The 22,607-nt window shown below is 41.8% G+C and overlaps 1 protein-coding gene across 4 annotated transcripts in view; it reads right to left on the bottom strand.

The window, feature by feature from the left end:
* LOC109891019 (protein FAM107B-like) overlaps positions 1-22,607 on the bottom strand; it is a 44,549-nt gene that overhangs the window by 1,633 nt on the left and 20,309 nt on the right. For 2 of the 4 annotated variants that reach the window (XM_020483256.2, XM_031825033.1), the window contains 2 exons: positions 7,576-7,804; positions 34-196 (listed from right to left, as the gene is read on the bottom strand). In XM_020483256.2, the coding sequence (XP_020338845.1) occupies positions 34-196; positions 7,576-7,804 (392 nt within the window). Of the gene's footprint in view, positions 1-33; positions 197-7,575; positions 7,805-19,751; positions 19,945-21,702; positions 22,170-22,607 lie in introns of those variants that run through there. The other 2 variants (XM_020483257.2, XM_031825032.1) reach the window with 2 other exon arrangements.

Below are 22,607 nucleotides of genomic sequence, written 5' to 3'. Positions count from 1 at the left end.
ATATAATTTTATTGACCGATTGATGATTCCTACCACTTCTAGCTTATCCTTCCTCTTGAGGAGCTCTTGTTCCAGAGGAGAGATCTTCTTTCTGGCCTCATCTTCTTCCTTCCTCTGCTTTATCACTTTTTCCCTCTTCCTGGCCTCTAACACTCGCTGCAGCTCCGGCTTAGACTCCACACCAACAACACCACCCCTATGAGCCGGCGGGACAGAAGGTATTTACTAAGGTCATATGCATTTGAATTTAACTTCAATGTTTTCATCTTGTCTCCAGCAGAGGTCACTCTTATCATGCCAAATGCAAAATTCTGATTTTGCTCTGTCATCTGATATCCTGTCCTCACCTATTGATACAACCAAACGTGAAAGGATTGAGTTGCAGTTTAGTAAACAACAATTGCGTAGAAGTAGCCTAAAGCAACATTTCCTGCTGATAAAGGCTCCTGTAGTCCTAACATGAGCGGGCTAGGGACTGGTGATCCACGAGCTGTGTTTTTGTGTGTGTCTCTGGATCTCTATGGTGATACCAATCCATTTAGATTGGCAGCCTCTTTTCAAATTAGATAGAAAAAGCCAACAGGAGTCTTTGTGGGACCTTTGTTCTATCAGGATGGCAAAAAACCATCCTTCTCAATTGTTAATATGCTTTGAATTTACTCAATCACTGCACATGGCCTCTAAAACTGATAAAGAATACATTCAATATCTACCCTCAATATCTCACATCAGCTAACTTCAGAGTGACACACTATTACACTCAGGATAAGATAGGTGTTGAACTCTCCACTGGGCAAAAACTGGTTGAATCCATGTTGTTTCCTCATCATTTCACCCCAAAATACGTGATTATGTTGAATCAATGTGAAACATTTATTTGATTTGCAAAAATCCACCTAAATCCAACTTTTAGGTTGGATTTAACTTTGAACCTAAATCCAATGACATGGTGACATTTTGGTTGGTTTCACTTTTAACTCATGTTAGTTGACAACTCAACCAAATGTAAATCAAAACAGTGGGACTCTTGGCAATCCTCCTCTCAGCTCTCCTCTGTGAGACGGCTAATTAAATGAATGTAGTGCCTTCTTCTTCCTTAGGGAGGTGCAGTCACAGGTTTGTATTACGTGGCAGATAGAGGGAGGGCTGCTATGGGAGGTGTGATTAGTGTTTTCATTAATTTTGTCTGTGCTCATCGAATAAGTCGGAGAGGTGTACACAAACAAACATGGAGGTGATTAAAATAGAGTGATTCTGTGTTCATCAGCATTCACCCGCTTCTCTGCACACAAAACAAATAAAAATCAAATCACATTTTATTGGTCACATACACATATTTAGCAGATGTTATTGCGGTCGTAGCGAAATGCTAGCTCCAACAGTGCAGTAGTGTCTAAACGCACACACGCACACACACACTCTCATGCACACACTACTAAACTGCTGTGTATAGCAGCAGCCTGTTTATGAAATGAACACACTACCAGTATTGACTACAATCTATTTTCCCCAAGAAATCTATGGAAGGTATAGTTCGCTGGCCAACCACAGGACAAGAATAGCACATTAAAAGGGCTGATATCTGAGCCCACTATATTACTTTCTGGTTTCTGTTGTCTATACTCATGACCCTGGGACCACTGACTCCTCTATACCTCCTCACTGCTTAGAAATCCATAGATAGGCTCCTGTTTCCTTCCTAGCTACGCAGCATTGTGAACTGGAGTGACATTTGAACCCAAAGATGTTTTTTCTCTCTGTGTGTTGTTGTCAATGCTTTTTAGTCCCTCTTTTCTCTTCTATCCGCCCCCTAAGATCTCCCAGCCATCAATGCCACTCAATGATATAAAAAGCCTTATCTACAGCGAGAGAGTGAATGAGAGGAGGAGAGAAAAAGCAATCAGAGAAAAGAGAGTGGAGACCAATCAGTTAGAAAGAGAGACTGTTCAGTTTGATGACCTAATTCCTGCACCCCCACCTCTGTGGTGTGGCTTATCTCCCAGCGTTGTTAGGGCTCTCTCTGTCATGGTGCCCAACACAGATTGCCTCTTCTGGGCTTTGACTCTCACAGCCATACCCCTCTTAGCACCAGTAGCAGTGCCAACCCAAGCCCTGCAGATAAATGCTTAATTGAAAGTATGGTGCCATGCCAGCTTACCTCTGAGTATCTGCCTGCCTGCCTGCCTGTAGAAAAGCAGACGCTAATGCATGTGTGTGCATCTCAAGGGAAATATAATAATCTGCTGATCACGGCCAAATGGGTCCCTCGATGTGGTGTCTGTTTGTTCTAGATGAACATTGACAGAAGCACCAAAGCAGGCTCAGTGAAAGATAACCTTACATAGCCCCAAGCACATATATGGAATACTGTATGTTAGACTGGAAATTCCTGCTACATTTATCAATTCATTTCTATGTTTTTATATTCTTCCAATTTCTCACTCTAAGAACACTCCATGTTCAGTGTACTGGTTTTTCCTCTCTCTGTCATATCAACACTGGACGGTGGACATGTTTAATAATGGTCATATTACTAGAATAGAGGCTGCAGGTGAGACATGCGTGTCCTTTCTTTAACAGATTTCCTTTAGAGTGAATTATGTATTACTAGACTAGTGGGCTATAAACGATTGGTCTGGCTCTCCTGTATGATGATGAGGTTATTCTAACCTATTTAGCACCTGATTGATTAACAGACTACCTACAGTGTAATCAAGTTCAGATACACCATGAAAATTAATTAACATACTGTAGATTGATGACAGAAAGAGAAGAGCAGATAGGGGAGGTATTTCACTGTTATGTACTGCATTCTATCTTCCTGGGAATGGGGTTTCCGGGCCATTATATATTATATTTGTATAATTATATTATATAATTGTATTCTTCTTGCATGTTGGAAAAGATTTGGATTCATGTTTATGATCACTGAATACCATGACTATAAATACAAATCCAACTGCATAATGAAACAAACAAGAGGAACACTAGAAAACAGCAGGGCTGGAGGGGCATAAAAGGCCCTCTTGCACGCTCTCTTAAAAACTTCTTAGGGCTCCGTTAACTGGATCGATATGACAACAGCCAGTGAAAGTGCAGGGCGCCAAATTGAAAACAACAGAAATTTCATAATTAAAATTCCTCAAACATTCATGTATCTTATACCGTTTTAAAGGTAATCACAGCGAAAGCACCACAAACGATTATGTTAGGTCACCCCCAACTCACAGAAAAATTCTGACATTTTTCCAGCCAAAGAGAGGAGTCACAAAAAGCACAAATAAAGATAAAATGAATCATTAACCTTTGATGATCTTCATCAGATGACACTCATAGGACTTAATGTTACACAATACATGTATGTTTTGTTTGATTAAGGTCATATTTATATAAAACAAATCTCAGTATACATTGGTGCATTACGTTCACTAGTTCCAAAAACATCCGGTGATATTGCAGAGAGCCACATAATTTTACAGAAATACTCATTATAAATGTCGATAAATACAATTGTTAGACATGGAAATATAGATATACCTCTCAATGCAACCGCTGTGTCAGATTTCAAAGAAACTTTACGGAAAAAGCAAACCATGCAATAATCTGAGACGGCGCTCAAAAAAAAAAAAATTCCGCCATGTTGGAGTCAACAGAAATCAGAAATAACATTAGAAATATTCCCTTACGTTTGATGGTCTTCATCAGAATGCACTCCCAGGAATCCTAGTTCGACAATAAATGTTTGTTTTGTTCGATAATGCCCATAATTTATGTCCAAGTAGCTACTTTTGTTAGCGTGTTTAGTACACAAATCCAAAAGCTTGTGGAGGTCCACCCGAACGTCGGACAAAAGCTTCAAAAAGTTATATTACAGGTTGAAGAAACTTGTCAAACTTAGTATAGAATCAATCTTTAGGATGTTGTTATCATAAATCTTCAATAATGTTCCAACTGGAGAATCCCATTGTCTGTAGAAATGCAATGGAATGCAGGTCGCTATCACCTGCTATCATGTGAAATGCACGTGACCAGAACCTGGCTCTCTGCCAGACCACTGACTCAAACAGCTCCCATCCGGCTCCACATCACAGTAGAAGCCTCATTCAAGTTTCTAAAGACGTTTGACATCTAGTGGAAGCCTTAGGATTTCCCACTTCCTGTTTGGATTTCTTCTCAGGTTTTTGCCTGCAATATGAGTTCTGTTATACTCACAGACATCATTCAAACCGTTTTAGAAACTTCAGAGTGTATTCTATCCACTACTACTAATAATATGCATATATTAGCAACTGGGACTGAGGAGCAGGCCGTTTACTCTGGGTACCTCTGGACACCTTTCATCCAAGCTTCTCAATACTGCCCCTGCAGCCATAAGAAGTTAAAGGTTTGAGTTCCCACTGTCCCCTAAAGGATGGTTGGAGTGCTTGAGCCATGGGGATTTGCCCAGTTCCCAACAACTCAGTGATTGGGACAGTATCTTGAGGGGTTGTCACCTAGCAACAACTGGCTTCTAATTGGCCTGCTAATTAAAGAGATCTGAATGTTGAGAGAAAGAGAGAGACAGACGACAGGTTTCAATGGAGAGAAAACACTGCTCTGTTTGGTTATTTGCTATTTTATATGCCTTAAGGCAAGTTCATGCATATTATGACAAAATTTTAAGACGTTTTTGTTCGTTTTGGCTGTTCGTGCACACAAAAATTGTCCTTGCCCCTTCTTCGGTCATTGGTCAACATTAGGGATTCTTCAATGAAGTGTTTGTTGTCATACAATGATAGACAACTCATTTTATGCAAATTTCACTATAGAATTACTGCAACAAACATCTTAATGTAAAATTGCGCAACTATGATCTCCTCTGCAATAACGTCTAAATTATTGACAGATTTCTTTAGTTATTTTTTTAAATTAATTCTTACTACAGTGCCTTGCGAAAGTATTCGGCCCCCTTGAACTTTGCGACCTTTTGCCACATTTCAGGCTTCAAACATAAAGATATAAAACTGTATTTTTTTGTGAAGAATCAACAACAAGTGGGACACAATCATGAAGTGGAACGACATTTATTGGATATTTCAAACTTTTTTAACAAATCAAAAGCTGAAAAATTGGGCGTGCAAAATTATTCAGCCCCCTTAAGTTAATACTTTGTAGCGCCACCTTTTGCTGCGATTACAGCTGTAAGTCGCTTGGGGTATGTCTCTATCAGTTTTGCACATCGAGAGACTGACATTTTTTCCCATTCCTCCTTGCAAAACAGCTCGAGCTCAGTGAGGTTGGATGGAGAGCATTTGTGAACAGCAGTTTTCAGTTCTTTCCACAGATTCTCGATTGGATTCAGGTCTGGACTTTGACTTGGCCATTCTAACACCTGGATATGTTTATTTTTGAACCATTCCATTGTAGATTTTGCTTTATGTTTTGGATCATTGTCTTGTTGGAAGACAAATCTCCGTCCCAGTCTCAGGTCTTTTGCAGAGACTCCATCAGGTTTTCTTCCAGAATGGTCCTGTATTTGGCTCCATCCATCTTCCCATCAATTTTAACCATCTTCCCTGTCCCTGCTGATGAAAAGCAGGCCCAAACCATGATGCTGCCACCACCATGTTTGACAGTGGGGATGGTGTGTTCAGGGTTTTGGTTTCATCTGACCAGAGCACCTTCTTCCACATGTTTGGTGTGTCTCCCAGGTGGCTTGTGGCAAACTTTAAACAACACTTTTTATGGATATCTTTAAGAAATGGCTTTCTTCTTGCCACTCTTCCATAAAGGCCAGATTTGTGCAATATACGACTGATTGTTGTCCTATGGACAGAGTCTCCCACCTCAGCTGTAGATCTCTGCAGTTCATCCAGAGTGATCATGGGCCTCTTGGCTGCATCTCTGATCAGTCTTCTCCTTGTATGAGCTGAAAGTTTAGAGGGACGGCCAGGTCTTGGTAGATTTGCAGTGGTCTGATACTCCTTCCATTTCAATATTATCGCTTGCACAGTGCTCCTTGGGATGTTTAAAGCTTGGGAAATCTTTTTGTATCCAAATCCGGCTTTAAACTTCTTCACAACAGTATCTCGGACCTGCCTGGTGTGTTCCTTGTTCTTCATGATGCTCTCTGCGCTTTTAACGGACCTCTGAGACTATCACAGTGCAGGTGCATTTATACGGAGACTTGATTACACACAGGTGGATTGTATTTATCATCATTAGTCATTTAGGTCAACATTGGATCATTCAGAGATCCTCACTGAACTTCTGGAGAGAGTTTGCTGCACTGAAAGTAAAGGGGCTGAATAATTTTGCACGCCCAATTTTTCAGTTTTTGATTTGTTAAAAAAGTTGGAAATATCCAATAAATGTCGTTCCACTTCATGATTGTGTCCCACTTGTTGTTGATTCTTCACAAAAAAATACAGTTTTATATCTCTATGTTTGAAGCCTGAAATGTGGCAAAAGGTCGCAAAGTTCAAGGGGGCCGAATACTTTCGCAAGGCACTGTATTTTGAGGAAGTGTATACTGGCTATGGCATCTCAAGATGAACAAACAGAACTATTGTCACTTTTTTCATTTTTTTCATCCCAAGATCCAAACACAGCTGATTCTCTGTAGTCATTTAGAATTCCTATTTGAGACCCTTTAAATAGTGGGTGGGGGAGATTAACACCCATCTCCCCCAAACTCTTTTAGAAAAAAGGTACTATCTAGAACCTTAAAGGGTTATTCAACTGTCCCCATAGGAGAACCCTTTGAAGAACCATTTTTGGTTATAGGTAGCAAAACGGGTTCTACCTTGAAACAAAAAGGGTTTTCTGAATAACCCTTTTGGAACCCTTTTTTTTTTACAAGAGTGTACCCAACCTGGCATGTTGAAAATATCCTGCCTCCTGGGAACTAAATATTTTGGGAACTTTTAAGTGTAGTTACTAGCATATGTTGTGAGTGGATCTCCAAGACCCCTTTCAGAAATCATTTTGGAGGGGCAGTTTATGGGGTTCTAGTCAGGAGAGGGAGAGAGGGGAAATGGGAATCTTGCCTATGCTGTAACACTTTGTTTCAATCATTATGACCCTTTTTAAATCAAATCCTTTCTGTTTGTTATGTTGTTACAATAAAGTACCTTTGGCTTATATAATTGAGAAGTGGGATTACACCATTGTAGTATTATGATCAGTTGTCATCTGACCTTTCGTGACTAATGATGTCTATGTTTTAGAATGTACTTCTCCTTTTATGTAAATCCGTACATGTTTAGGTACATATAGTGATTATGAGTAATCCTGGATCTCTTTATTTTTGTAATGCCTTGATATGGGTATGTGCCTTTAATGTCATCATATGGATCTGTAATGGGGCATTACTGTAGGAAAATCCATCTCATACAAAATGAGTATTAGTGATGCAAAACATTACAGAGGGCTTGGCTTAGAATGCTGAATGCCTTGTCAGGTTGACCTGTGTGTACACACAGATGTAGACACAGAAGAGCTGGAAAACACTGATAGCTAGAATGCTGGATAATAACCTCAATCAGCTGTCTCATACAAGATTTTGTATGGGACTCTATTGGGTGGGAGTTGTACCTTTTCTGGCTCATTAGCAGCTCTCGTTGGAGGTCCTGGTGGCTTTTGGAGGCTTTCACTGGATTAAGGAGCTTTTTGGGCTTGATGAGATCATGATCTCCCTCCATGTAATTGGGCTGGGGGATATAGTCAGCCACTGGGGGCTGGTCCCTGTGAGGGTAGTCCTGAGGTGGGTGGCTCCCATCCTGCCTGGGCTGCTGCTCCCACTGCAGGTTTGCATAGGCCGATGCTGTAGGACAGAGAGTAGAAGAGAGGGTGGGACAGGATGAATGAACAGAGAAAGATACCAGTGTTAGTGATTGCGAAGGGAAACAGGGTAATCACATACTAGCAATTGAGGCTTGAGCGAGGGAAACAAGAAGGTGGCCATAGGTTCCACATTCCCATAAAGAGGCAATAGCCGCTGCATCCACAGAACAGGAGATGGGAAAATGTTCCTGCTGATTGGCACACATTAGCAACAGCTGAGCAACGGCAGGTGATCCGCAAGGCACTTGGCTCTGTTTGGGCTCTTTGGAGCTGTGGGTTGAGATGCTGAAACGCTAGTTTACACCCTCTTCGCTAACTGTTAAACAAACAGTCGCGGCTAAAAGTTTTGAGAATGACACAAATATTAATATTCACAAAGTCTGCTGCCTTAGTTTGTATGGTGGCAATTTATATATTCTCCAGAATGTTATGAAGAGTGATCAGATGAATTGCAATTAATTTCAAAGTCCCTATTTGCCTTGCAAATGAACTGAATCCCCCAAAAACATTTCCACTGCAATTCAGCCCTGCCACAATAGGACCCGCTGACATCATGTCAGTGATTCTCTCGTTAACACAGGTGTGAGTGTTGACAAGGACAAGGCTGTAGATCACTCTGTCATGTTGATTGAGTTCAAATAACAGACTGGAAGCTTCAAAAGGAGGGTGGTACTTGGAGTCATTGTTCTTCCTCTGTCAACCATGGTTGCCTGCAAGGAAACACGTGCCATCATCATTGTTTTTCGCAAAAAGGGCTTCACAAACAAGGATATTGCTGCCAGTAAGATTGCACCTAAATCAACCATTTATCGGATCATCAAGAACTTCAAGGAGAGTGGTTCAATTGTTGTGAAGAAGGCTTCAGGGCGCCCAAGAAAGTCCAGCAAGCGCCAGGACCGTCTCCTAAAGTTGATTCAGCTGCGGGATCGGGGCACCACCAGTACAGAGCTTGCTCAGGAATGGCAGCAGGCAGGTGTGAGTGCATCTGCACGCACAGTGAGGCAAATACTTTTGGAGGATGGCCTGGTGTCAAGAAGGGCAGCAAATAAGCCACTTCTCTCCAGGAAAAACATCAGGGACAGACTGATATTCTGCAAAAGGTATAAGGATTGGACTGATGAGGACTAGGGTAAAGTAATTTTCTCTTTTGAATCCCCTTTCCGATTGTTTGGGGCATCAGGAAAAAACTTGTCCGGCAAAGACAAGGTGAGCGCTACCATCAGTCCTGTGTCATGCCAACAGTAAGGCATCCTGAGACCATTCATGTGTGGGGTTGCATCTCAATCAAGGCAGTGGGCTTACTCACAATTTTGCCTAAGAACACAGCCATGAATAAAGAATGGTACCAACACATCCTCCGAGAGCAACTTCTCCCAACCATCCAGGAACAGTTTGGTGATGAACAATGCCTTTTCCAGCATGATGGAGCACCTTGCCATAAGGCAAAAGTGATAACTAAGTGGCTCGGGGAACAAAACATCGCTATTTTGGGTCCATGGCCAGGAAACTCCCCAGATCTTAACTTGTTATGGCTGCAATCCCGATATCAGGATCGATATGACAACTACCAGTGAAAATAGAGGGCGCCAAATTCAAACCACAGAAATCTCATAATTACAATGCCTACAACATACGTGTCTTATATCATTTTAAAGCTATTATCATTGTTAATCCAACCCAAGTGTCTGATTTCAAATAGGCTTTTCAGCGAAAGCACTACAAACAATTATGTTAGGTCTCCACCCAACCACAATAAGCACAGCCATTTTCCAGCAAAATATAGCATTCACAAAAAGCATAAATAAAGATAAAATGAATCACTAACCTTGATTTATCTTCATCAGATGACACTCATAGGACTTCATGTTACACAATACATGCATGTGTTGTTTGATAAAGTTCATATTTATATCAAAACATCTGAGTTTACATTGGTGCGTTAGATTCACTAGTTCCAAAAACATCAAGTGATTTTGCATAGCCACATCGTTTCAACAGAAATACTCATCATAAATGTAGATGGTAATACAAGTTATACACATGGAATTATAGATATACCTCTCGTTAATGCAACCGCTGTGTCAGATTTCAAAAAAAGTTTACGGAAAAAGCAACCCATGCAATTATCTGAGACGGCGCTCAGAACAGTAGCCAAATTATCCTCCATGTTGGAGTCAACAGAAACCAGAAAATACACAATAAATGTTTCCTTACCTTTGATGAACTTCATCAGAATGCAGTCCTAGAAATCTAAGGTCCACAATAAATGCTTGATACGTTCGAAAATGTCCGTTATTTATTTCCAATTAGCTACTTTGGTTAGCGTGTTTGGTAAACAATTCCAAAGTCACAAAGCGCGTCCACTATAACGTGACGAAATGTCCAAAAGTTCCGTAACAGTCAGTAGAAACATGTCAAACAATGTACTGAATCAATCTTCAGAATGTTGTTGACATATATTTTGAATAACGTTCCAACCGGAACGTTGGAATGCAAGTCCTTCCCCTGTGAACGCACCTAGTGAAAGCATGGTCCACTCATGGCTGTGGTGACTATTTCCTGTGTCAATCGACCCCCCTTCACATTAGAGTCATCAGACAAAGTTCTATTGACTGCTGACATCTAGTGGAAGGCGTAGGAAATTAAAACTCATCCATATATCGCTGTAATTTCAATGAGACCTTGATTGAAAATCTGCCACCTCCTGAAAAAAAAAGGAAGTGGAAATTCTCAGGTTTTTGCCTGCTATATGAGTTCTGTTATACTCACAGACATAATTCAAACAGTTTTAGAAACTTCAGAGTGTTTTCTATCCAATACTAATAATACTATGCAAATATTAGCAACTATGACTGAGGAGCAGGCCGTTTGATATGGGCACCTTTCATCCAAGCTACTCAATACTGCCCCTGCAGCCATAAAAAGTTAGTCCCATTGAGAACTTGTGGTCAATCCTCAAGGCGGGTGGACAAACAAAAACCCACCAATTCTGACAAACTCCAAGCATTGATTATCCAAGAATGGGTTGCCATCAGTCAGGATGTGGTCCAGAAGTTAATTTACAGCATGCCAGGGCAGATTGCAGAGGTCTTGAAAAATAATGGTCAACACTGCAAATATTGACTCTTTGCATTAACTTCATGTAATTGTCAATCTTATGAAATGCTTGTAATTATACTTCAGTATTCCATAGTAACATCTGACAAAAATATCTAAAGACACTGAAACAGCAAACTTTGTGGAAATTAATATTTGTGTCATTCTCAAACCTTTTGGTCACGACTGTACACACAAGCAAACCCCAGAGGGAATACCAGGTTCACCGAGCTTTGACTTTCTTTTTATTTTAAATGACTTCATAAAGGTGGGGTGACTAAAACTCAAACCTAAGTGACATGGGAAGTGCATGGGATTTAGTCACTCCCCAGTGCTCTCAATGGAAGTTATATAATCATTCATAGAATGTTGGTTCAATTGTTAGGATGTAAATCGTCCCATCAGAACATACACAGATACACTCAATTACCAAAAGTATGTGATCACCTGCTTGTTGAACATCTCATTCCAAAATCATTGGCATTAATATTTAGTTGGTCCCCCCTTTGCTGCTATATCAGCCTCCACTCTTCTGTGAAGGCTTTCCACTAGATGTTTGAACATTGTTGCTTCCATTCAGCCACAACAGCATTAGTGAGGTCGATCACTGATGTTGGGTGATTAGGCCTGGCTCGCAGTCAGCGTTACAATTCATCGCAAAGGTGTTCGATGGGGTTGAAGTCAGGGCTCTGTGCAGGACAGTCAAGTTCTTCCACACCGATCTCGACAAACCATTTCTATATGGATCTCGCTTTGTACACGGGGGCATTGTGATACTGAAACAGGAAAAGGCCTTCCCCAGACTGTTGCCACAAAGCATAGAATCGTCTAGAATGTTGTTGTACGCTGCAGCATTAAGATTTTCCTTCACTGGAACTAAGGGTCCTAGCCAAAAATTTTTAAAACAGCCCCAGACCATTATTCCTCACTAAACTTTACAGTTGGCACTATGCATTGGGGCAGGTAGCGTTCTCTAGTCATCCGCCAAACCCAGATTAGTCCGTCAGACTGCCAGATGGTGAAGTGTGATTCATCACTCCAGAGAACGCTTTTCCACTGCTCCAGAGTCAAATGGTGGTGAGCTTTACACCACTCCAGGCAATGCTTGGCATTGCGCATGGTGATCTTTGGCTTGTGTGTGGCTGCTCGGCCATGGAAACCCATTTCATGAAGCTCCCAACGAACAGTTCTTGTGCTGACAATGCTTCCAAAAGCAGTTTGGAACTCGGTAGTGAGTGATGCAATCGAGGACAGACGATTTTTACGCGCTACGTGCTTCAGTACTTGGCAGTCCCGTTCTGGGAGGTTGTGTGGCCCACCACTTCGCGGCTGAGCCAGTGTTGCTCCTAGACGTTTCCACTTCACCATAACAGCACTTACAGTTGACCAGGGCAGCTCTAGCAGGGCCAAAATTTTAAGAAGTGACTTGTTGAAAATGTTGCATCTTATGACGGTGCCACGTTGAAAGTCACTGAGCACTTCAGTAAGGCCATTCTTATCCTAATGTTTTCCTGTGGAGTATGTATGGCTGTGTGCTCGATTTTATACACCTGTCAGCAATGGGTGTGGCTGAAATAGCCGAATCCACTCATTTGAATGGGTGTCCACATACTTTTGTATATACAGTACCAGTCAACATTTTTGACCCCCGTATTTATTCAAGGGTTTTTCTTTATTTTTTATATATTTTCTACATTGTAGAATAATAGTGAAGACATCACCACTATGAAATAACACATATGAAATCACGGAGTAACCAAATAAGTGTTAAACAAATCAAATATACTTTATACGGTATTTGAGATTGTTCAAAGTAGCCACCCCTTGCCTTGATGACAGCTTTGCACAATCTTGGCATTCTCTCAACCAGCTTCACATGGAATGCATTTCCAACAGTCTTGAAGGAGTTCCCACCAATGCTAAGCCCTTGTTGGCTGCTTTTCCTTCACTCTGTGGTCCAACTCATCCCAAACCATCTCAATTAGGTTGAGGTCGGGTGATTGTGGAGGCCAGGTCACCTGATGCAGCACTCCATTACTCTCCTTCTTGGTCAAATAGCACTTACACAGCCTGGAGGTGTGTTGGGTCATTGTCATGTTGAAAAACAAATGATAGTTCCACTAAGAGCAAACCAGATGGGATGGCGTACTGATGCTGTGGTAGCTATTCTGGTTAAGTGTGCCTTGAATTCTAAATAAATCACAGACAGTGTCACCAGCAAAGCACCCCCACACAATCACACCTCTTCCTCCATGCTTCACGGTGGGAACCACACATTTGGAGATCATCTGTTCACCTACTCTACGTCTCACAAAGACACGCTTGTTGGAACCAAAAAGACACGCGGTTGGAACCAAAAATCTCAAATTTGGACTGATCAGACCAAAGGACAGATTTACACTGGTATAAAGTCCATGTTTTTTGGCCCAAGCAAGCCTCTTATTATTATTAGTGTCCTTTAGTAGTGGTTTCTTTTCAGCAATTGAGCCCTGCAGGCATGATTCACCCAGTCTCCTCTGAACAGTTGATGTTGAGATGTGTCTGTTACTTGAATTCTGTGAAGCATTTATTTGGACCTCAATCTGAGGTGCAGTTAACTCGAATGAACTTATCCTCTGCAGCAGAGGTAACTCTGGGTCTTCCTTTCCTGTGGCGGTCCTCATGAGAGCCAATTTCATCATAACTCTTGATGGTTTTTGCAACTGCGCTTGAAGAAACTTTCAAAGTTCTTGACATTTTCCGAATTGACTGACCTTCATGTCTTAAAGTAATGATGGACTGTCGTTTTTCTTTGCTTATTTGAGCTGTTCTTGGCATAATATGGACTTGGTATTTGACCAAATAGGACTATCTTCTGTATACCACACCTACCTTGTCACAACACAACTGATTGACTGAAACGCATTAAGAAGGAAAGTAATTCCACAAATTGACTTTGAAGAAGGCACACCTGTTAATTGAAATGCATTCTAGGTGACAACCTCATGAAGCTGGTTGAGAGAATGCCAAGTGTGCAAAGCTATCATCAAGGAAAAGGGTGGCTACCTTGAACAAGCTCAAATATATAAATATATTTTGATGTGTTTAACACTTTTTTGGTTACTACATGATTCCATATGTGTTATTTCATAGTTTTGATGTCTTCACTATTATTCTACAATGTAGAAAATAGTAAAAATAAAGAAAAACCTTTGAATGAGAAGTGTCCAAACTTTTGACTGGTACTGTCTATAGTGTACGTGAAGCAAAGACATGGGTTTATACTGTCTGTACCTAATGTCCCAGCCCTTTGTTTTCTACACATATTTCTTTTCTCCATCAGAACAGACAGATTAAGAAGCACCTGATCTGTGCCAGGCTGTTTCTGGAGAGAGATCAGGTGTCATACGCAAGTAGGCTCGCTCAGAACAATGACTCTATTTCGCAAGTGCAAGTAGACACCATCTCTGCTACTTAATATTTCAGAAAATTAAATGTGCTGTGGTTGTCTTGTCTCAGTATTCCCCAATCAGGGCTAGTGACAGGATGTTGATGGACTGGGACCAACAGGAGATGATGTTGAGCATTGAAAACAGTAAGACATACATCAACTAATTTTAGATGGAGAAATAAATGTGTATCTTAGGTTGCTGTGGAAATACAGGTGATTGAATTCAGGCCATTGTTTGAAATGCTAGTTAAGGCTATTTTGGTCATCTGCCTCATTCTCATTTGGACAGAATGCCACTAACAGCAGGTTGACAAGTACAGTGCCAGTCTTGCATTTTAGCTGTGTTGTCATGTTCTGACCTTAGTTTCTTTTTTTATGTCTTTGTGTTAGGTTGGTCAGGGTGTGAGTTGGGGTGGGTTGTCTATGTTCTTTTTTCTATGTTATATTTTCTACGTATTTGGCCTAGTATTGTTCTCAATCAGAGGCAGGTGTCGTTCGTTGTCTCTGATTGAGGATCATACTTAGGTAGCCTTTTCCCACCTGTGTTTTGTGGGTGATTATTTTCTGTTTAGTGTGTTTCGCACCTGTTTCGTTTTTTTTCACGTTGTTATTTTGTATTTCAGTGTTCAGTAATAAACATCATGAACAGATACCACGTTGCACGTTGGTCTGATATTTCATACTCGTCGTCAGACGGTGAAGACAACCGTTACATGTGTACAGTGCAGTAACCTGCAGTAACTTGTAAGGAACAACAGCAGAAGTATATGACCTAGGCGGTCCTGTTTGTCTGAGGATTATAAGGGCATTATTAGTCACTGAACAGTGTGGGCCTGTCAGTCTACAGAGATGAGAGGGAGAGCACAAGTAAAATGCAATTCACCGAGAGGGAAAGATAGAAAGTAATAGAAAGAGAGAAAGCAATAGAGAAAAGGAGAAGATGAGAGATATAGTAATCAAAAGAAAGAGAGCAGTACAAAAAGAGCTGAGTGAGAGGGAAGTACAGTAGGGAGAGAGATGGGATAAACAAATTATTAGAAAGTAAGTGAGCAACACAGGAAAGGAGGGAGGTATTCATGGAAATTAATAAAAAGAGAGACATACAGAAAGAGAAAACCAGAGTCATTGTTTTTTATGAGTGCTGGTCCAGCAATGCAAACTTGCTGTAATCACAGATGCCTTCTATAGTGAGCCTTGATGATAAATGGAGGGAGCGGTTTCCAGAGTTGTGGACACCAGTCCACAAGTCACAAATTTGATGAAAATAAAATAACATGAGACTTTACTTGGACTCGGAGCCTCAAGACTCAGGACTCGACATTGACTTGAGACTGATGACTTGAACTTATCTGGCCAGGTTTTGTAATGTTTTGTCACTCATTTTGTGGCACAGAGTCTAGTTGGATTACTCTGCATGCAGCCAGAGACAGTAGCCGCAGCATCGCCCTTGCAAAAAAACCTGCAACAGATTGGCTAGTCCCGTCATAAATACATTTGCAGCTCCAAAAATGGTTTGGTATTCAAGAATATTAACTGTTTAGTTTGCAACCTCATCAGCAATGTGGCAACAATTACTAATATAGGCCTACTGGTATTATATATTTGTTTTGTACTTATGAAGCTTGCATTTGGAATTAGTTTAAAATGAATTATTACTGTGGCGAAGACGCATCATAGGCACGGCTCTTCACTTGCGCACTCCAAACTCCCGCCAATGGGGAGTGCTATTTTTCTCTTGTTGAAATGTGTGTTCTTGCTTTCACACGTTTGCATCGGCCCTATGTGATAAATCTACATTCCATCTAATACTACAATAATTTATAGCGTTTCAACATTCCATCCCTGTGCCTTGCATTGCAACACGTAGACATATATGTTTCATGTTTGATAGGCCAACAATACATTTGAATTTAGCCAAACATTTCTTACCCACTGAGTGGGCGCAACGTTTATTGTGCACATGAACGTTCACAAGACTCATGTAGAAGTTCTGTTTACTTAACTCAATGTATGGTTTCCTTTGTTCATATTTTACGGGTAATATCGGAGTTCCGTGTGTCTGTGTCCTATGTCGCTTGTCATTCATGTTTGTGCGTAATAGGAGCGCATGCACCTCAGTGGGTATAGAAATAGGCTACGTGGCCTGCACTCCACGCTTTGCAGTCAGAATGTTGACTAAGAGAAAATGATTGTTCCATGTACGTATGAAGTATCATTAATAATCATTAAGTCTGATTAAGATGAGCGTACCAATGTAACAAAGGATCTGTAAATTACCTTTTACATTGTAGAACCAGTTTATTGGTTGTAATTGATATAATGGCACCAGAGGAGATGGCTGCCGTTTTATGGGCTCCTAACTAATTGTGCTATTGTTTGTGTCTCTTCGCGTTATTCTTAACTCATTTTGTACATAATGTTTCTGCCACCGTCTCGTATGACCAAAAAGAGATTCTGGATATCTTATTACTCACCTCATACTGGTACGAAGATTCTTTCTTTAACGAGTCAGACGCAAAGGATTTACTTCAGACACCGGACAAGACCCAAATCCCCATGAAGAAGAGACAGAGATATAGGGGTCGTAGGTCGGGAGGCCTTGTAAGAATCTGATCGCGAGTGTGTAACCCGCCTCTACCATTAGTCCTATTAGCCAACGTGCAATCATTGGATAATAAACTGGATGAGCTCCGATCAAGACTATCCTACCAACAGGACATTAAAAACTGTAATATCTTATGTTTCACAGAGTCGTCGCTGAACGACGACAGTGTGGTAGGATTTTCCATGCATTGGCAAGATAGAACAGCTGCCTCCGGTAAGACGAAGGGTGGCGTCTGTGTCTATTTGTCAATAACAGCTGGTGCACGATATCTAATATTAATGAAGTCTTGAGGTTTTGCTCACATGAGTATCTCATGATAAGCTGTAGACCACACTATTTACCAAGATTGTTTTCATCTATATTTTTGTGCAACCAGAGGAAAACAAACTCTAGACCACCTTAACTCCCCACACGTACAAAGCACTCCCTTGCCCTCCATTTGCCAATTATTTTTTACCATCACTCTATCCTCCTGATTCCGGCTTACTAGCAAACACTAAAGCAGGAAGTACCAGTGACTCGCTCAATACGTAAGTGGTCAGATGACGCAGATGCTAAGCTACAGGACTGTTTTGCAAGCACAGATTTTTACGGTGACATTTAGGAGTACACCACATCAGTCACAGGCTTCATCAATAAATGCATTGATGACGCCGTCCCCACAGTGACCATACGTACATACCCCAACCAGAAGCCATGGATAACAAGCAACATCCACACTGAGCTAAAGGGTAGAGTTGCCGCTTTCAAGGTGCGAGACTCTAACCTGGACGCTTATAAGGAATCCCTCCAACGAACCATCAAACAGGCAAAACGTCAATACAGGACTAAGATTGAATCCTACTACACCGGCTCCGACGCTCATCGGATGTGGCAGGGCTTGCAAACTATTACGGCCTACAAAGGGATGCACAGTGAGCTGCCTAGTGGCACGAGCCTACCAGACAAGCTAAAGGACTTTTATGCGTGCTTCGAGTCATGCAACGCTGAAACATGCATGAGAGCACCAGCTGTTCCAGACGACTGTGTGATTATGCTCTCTGTAGCCAATGTGAGTAAGACCTTTAAACAGGTCAACATTCACAAGGCCACAGTGCTAGGTAGATTACCAGGACATGTACTCTGAGCATGTGCTGACCAACTGGCAAGTTTCTTCACTGACATTTTCAACCTGTCCCTGAATGAGTCTTTAATACCAACATGTTTCAAGCAGACCACCATAGTCCCTATGCCAAAGGACACCAAGGTAGCCTGCCTAAATGACTATCGACCCGTAGCACTAACGTATGTAGTCATGAAGTGCTTTGAAAGGCTGGTCATGGCTCGCATCAACACCATTATCCCCAAACCCTAGACCCACTCCAATTTGCATACAACCCAAACAGATCCCCAGATGACGCAATCTCTATTGCACTCCACATGAACCTTTCCCACCTGGACAAAAGGAACACCTATGTGATAATGCTCTTCATTGTCTACAGCTCAGCGTTCAACACCATTGTTCCCTCAAAGCTCATAACTAAGCTAAGGACCCCGGGACTAAACACCTCCCTCTGCAACTGGATCCTGGACTTCCTGACGGGCCACCGCCAGGTGGTAAGGGTAGGTAACAACACATCTGCCATGCTGATCCTCAACACGGGGGCCCCTCAGGGGTGCGTGATCAGTCACCTCGTGTACTCCCTGTTCACCCATGACTGCATGACCAAACACAACTCCGACACCATCATTAAGTTTGCCAATGACACAACAGTGGTAGGCCTGATCACCGACAATGTGTTGTCTGCAAACTTGATGATTGAGTTGGAGGCATGCATGGCCACGCAGTCATGGGTGAACAGGGAGTACAGGAGAGGGCTGAGCACGCACCCTTGTGGGGCCCCTGTGTTGAGATTCAGCAAAGTGGAGGTGTTGTTTCCTACCTTCACCACCTGGGACTCAACTCGAGACTCAGACCTTGTGACTTAAGACTTGCTTCTGACTCGAGTAATAATGACTTGGTCCCACCTCTGGCTGTTTCTAAAGCAGTAGCGATTTCTAAAGAAGCTTACTGTACTCCAATTCTCTGCTGGATCTCTACACATCTCTACACAACCACTCATACAGTGAGAGGAATGTGCTCTCTATGGGTGTACTGTGTATGTATTGTGTGTGTGTGTGTAAAATAGACAAGACTCTCAAAAGATCAAGAGCGAGATGCAGAGTGTCGCGTGGGTGAATTCAGTAGTTCTTCAGTCATATAATCCTGACTGTGGTTGTATTGATTTGACATTTAGACCAAGCTAGATGTCATCTCAATGCACCCTGGGTAAGTTAATTGTACCTCTGTGCCCTGAGTCCATCATCCAGTTGCATTGGGACAATGCGTTTAGAGGGTTCTCTGAAAACCCTCGAAGAGCATGGGAAATACTATTTTCCTCTTGGTGTCTGTGGCAGGAGAGCAGGCTCAGGCTACAGTGGCTAGAGAAACATGAGCCCTTTCAGTCCCCATCCTCCCACATTCTACAGCAAACCATTTTATGGCAATGTAGTTTGAGTCGCTGTTTGTTCTTTTAAATGCTTTTTTAAAATCCTGAGTAAGTGGTTATTGTAGTGAAAGCAGGCTACACATTGTTTGATTATACATTACTTTGGGAAATTAAGGTGAAATAGGTTGGCCTGTCAATCAATTATTTCCTTATGACTTTCAACCAAGGCACATTCTAATGTTTTTCAGTGAGATTTACTTCCCTGGTATTCTAGGAAGTGCATGCAAATGGCTTGGGTAGGGAATTTATTCGTTCTGACGTTACGCACCTTGGGAGGAAAAATCAGACGAAAGAGTTTTCAGATTGTATACAAACAGAACACTGGTTGTCGTCGTGGCAACACAGGCTCCCACGGGGCAGGGTGGGAGAGTTGTTTTCCCAGAATACACTGTGAATACAGATTGACGACACACCATGAAATTCAGACTGAGGCTCCATGAAGTCATTATCATTAAAAAAGGCAGGGGTCTAACCTCGTATCAGCAGCAGCCAAGGATGACGGATGTTATGCCTAACCAGACAGGCCATCAGAATCATATAGTACGCTACTTAGAATTGTGACTGTAGAGTTGAATTAAGCAAATTATTCACTCAGGGTCACTAGATAAATTAGTGATACAGATAGAACGGTAGACACATTCTGCTTGAATAAGGTACATGGTGTGTATGTTTAAGTAGAGTATGTTACTGTTGCCATACTCATGCAGGGCAGTCGGTCACACACCCTCTGATAACATGCACGGCAATCAGTACAGTTTATTTGACTTGATCACAACTCTGCCATTATACCACAGAGGTGAACCCAGTGTTATTCTACTTAAATAAACAAGACATCCAGATACTGCAAGTGAAATCACAGAAAAATAGGTTGCGAAAGCTGTGTCTCATACAGTTTGAGCAATATATGACAACAGAACAACCATTGATCAGTTTAAAGTGCACATAGGAGGCCAGCACTGTCCAATTGATGGACAGAGGACATGAGGCTTTTCTGCACAGAGCACATGTTCATGTCCCAAGACTCTCAAGGGTACAAACATAAAAATTCTCCTTGGACAGTATCTAAATTAATCTATCTGAAATAAACATCATCCCCAAAGCCAATTCCTCATTTGGCCACCTTTCTTTCCAGTTCTTTGCTGCCAATGACTGGAACGAATTGCAAAAATCACTGAAGCTAGAGACTTATATCTCCCTCACTAACTAGGCATCAGCTGTCAGAGCAGCTTACCGATCATTGCACCTTTACGCAGCCCATCTGTAAATAGCCCACCCAACTACGTCATCCCCATATTGTCATTTATTTTTTCTCTGTTGCACCCCAGTATCTCTACTTGCACATCATCATCTGCACATCTATCACTCCAGTGTTAATGGAAATTGTAATTATTTTGCCTCAATGACCTATTTATTGCCTTACCTCCCTAATCGTCTACATTTGCACACCCTGTACATAGATTTATCAACTGTACATTTGTTTATGTGTAACTCTGTGCTGTTGTTTTTGTTGCACTGGTTTGCTTAATCTTGGCCAGGTCACATTTGTAAATGATAACTTGTTCTAAACTGGCCTACCTGGTTAAATAAAGTAGATTTTTTACATTAAAAAAACACTTTATTCAAGGATTACGGATTAGAAAATAATCAAATTAGGTGATTACAATTGCTATGCTGTCATCATCTTGCCATGTGAAGTCAGAGAGCTTTGTGGCACCTTGGTGTGTCCAGCACATCGTTCCCAAATGGTTAACATGACAATCTGTGCTGCTGTGCCATTGCATCAGTCATAGATATAAGCTAACTGTCCACAACTGATTTTCTGTGAAACTGATCTAATGCTGTTTATGTCACAACTTCGAGTATATTTCGCTCTGTTTGTCTGTTCCAGGCACTGCCAATGAACCCTCTTAGATTTGTCTGAAACACGTTCTCCCTCATAAATAGAAACTGACAACAACATCTATATAGTATCTACAAAGTTCCCACCAGCTAACCTCAATAATACATCCCACTGTCCTTGCGAAACCATGTTGTATTATCAACATGCTGTACAGATCTCACTACCTTCTCTGTACTTGCACAATGTCCCTTTCCCCTAAATAAAGTCTATAACATATAAAACACTGTCCTGTAAAATCTGGCTTTTGCTGATTCCTCTGTGTCAGCCCTGCTGTTCTGCCATAGTGACAGAGTGGAGTCTGGCTCTGCATGGGTCTTACCTGACTTGACCATCACGTCCCTGGGCCTCCCAGACTGGCCAGGAGGGAACAGGCTGTGGCTGTGGGTGACTCTCTGTGCCATGCCTCTCTCTGTGTCTGTCTCTCTCTCTGTCCGCGTGTCTCTGTGTGTCCTGTCTCTGAAACCTAAATGTCTCTGTGTAGAAGCCCGTCAGAGGCAGGGCTGGTGCAGCACTCCTTTAAACTTCTGTGCCCAGGCTAGAGTAAACAGTCACATGACCCTGGGCATTCCACTGTCCCGCCCCTCCCGCTCTCCTTCCCTCCCCTCTGTGCTCTCTCACTCTCCCTCTAATATTATTACTCTCTCTTTTGCCTCTCCCTTCACTCTCTAACATGCTGTTAGATATTCTCTCTCCCCCTCTCACGCTCTCTTTCTCATGCTCTCTCTTACACATTTTTTAAATCTTCTCTCACTTTTCCTCTATCCACTCATGATCCATTTCCCTCTCTCTTTTAAATAATTTCTCACTATTTTCTCTCTTTCTCTTTCACTCTCTAGTTCCTTATTTCCCCCCCCCCCCCCCCCCCCCCGCTGTCTCTCTCCATCTCTCCCCCTCTCTCTGATCCTCAATGGTCTATAGCTCGTAGGATTAGCAGAGAGTTTAAGCTCTCTGGCCCAATGCTCATATTAACCATAAATCATCTGGGTGCTTTCATACTCGGCAGAGTGTAGTACAGTAGACAGGCTGGCTGTACTGCGGAAGAGCACACTGGGCTGTTCATCTCCACATTACTTTTCCAATGCCTCTGCTTTAAGGGATGTATAGTGTATACAGCATTAGCTAGGCTACATAGAGATGATGAGCTAGCCTGCCATCACCCATAGGGTTATCAGTCTCACTGTGATATTTTTCTCCTGACAAAGAGAGGGTTACTTACCACTATGG

This window comes from Oncorhynchus kisutch, linkage group LG5, assembly GCF_002021735.2.
Source record: "Oncorhynchus kisutch isolate 150728-3 linkage group LG5, Okis_V2, whole genome shotgun sequence".
In the NCBI taxonomy this organism is placed as follows: Eukaryota; Metazoa; Chordata; class Actinopteri; order Salmoniformes; family Salmonidae; genus Oncorhynchus; species Oncorhynchus kisutch.
Note: the sequence above shows the minus strand (reverse complement) of the source record. Positions and strands in the feature narration are given on the sequence as shown.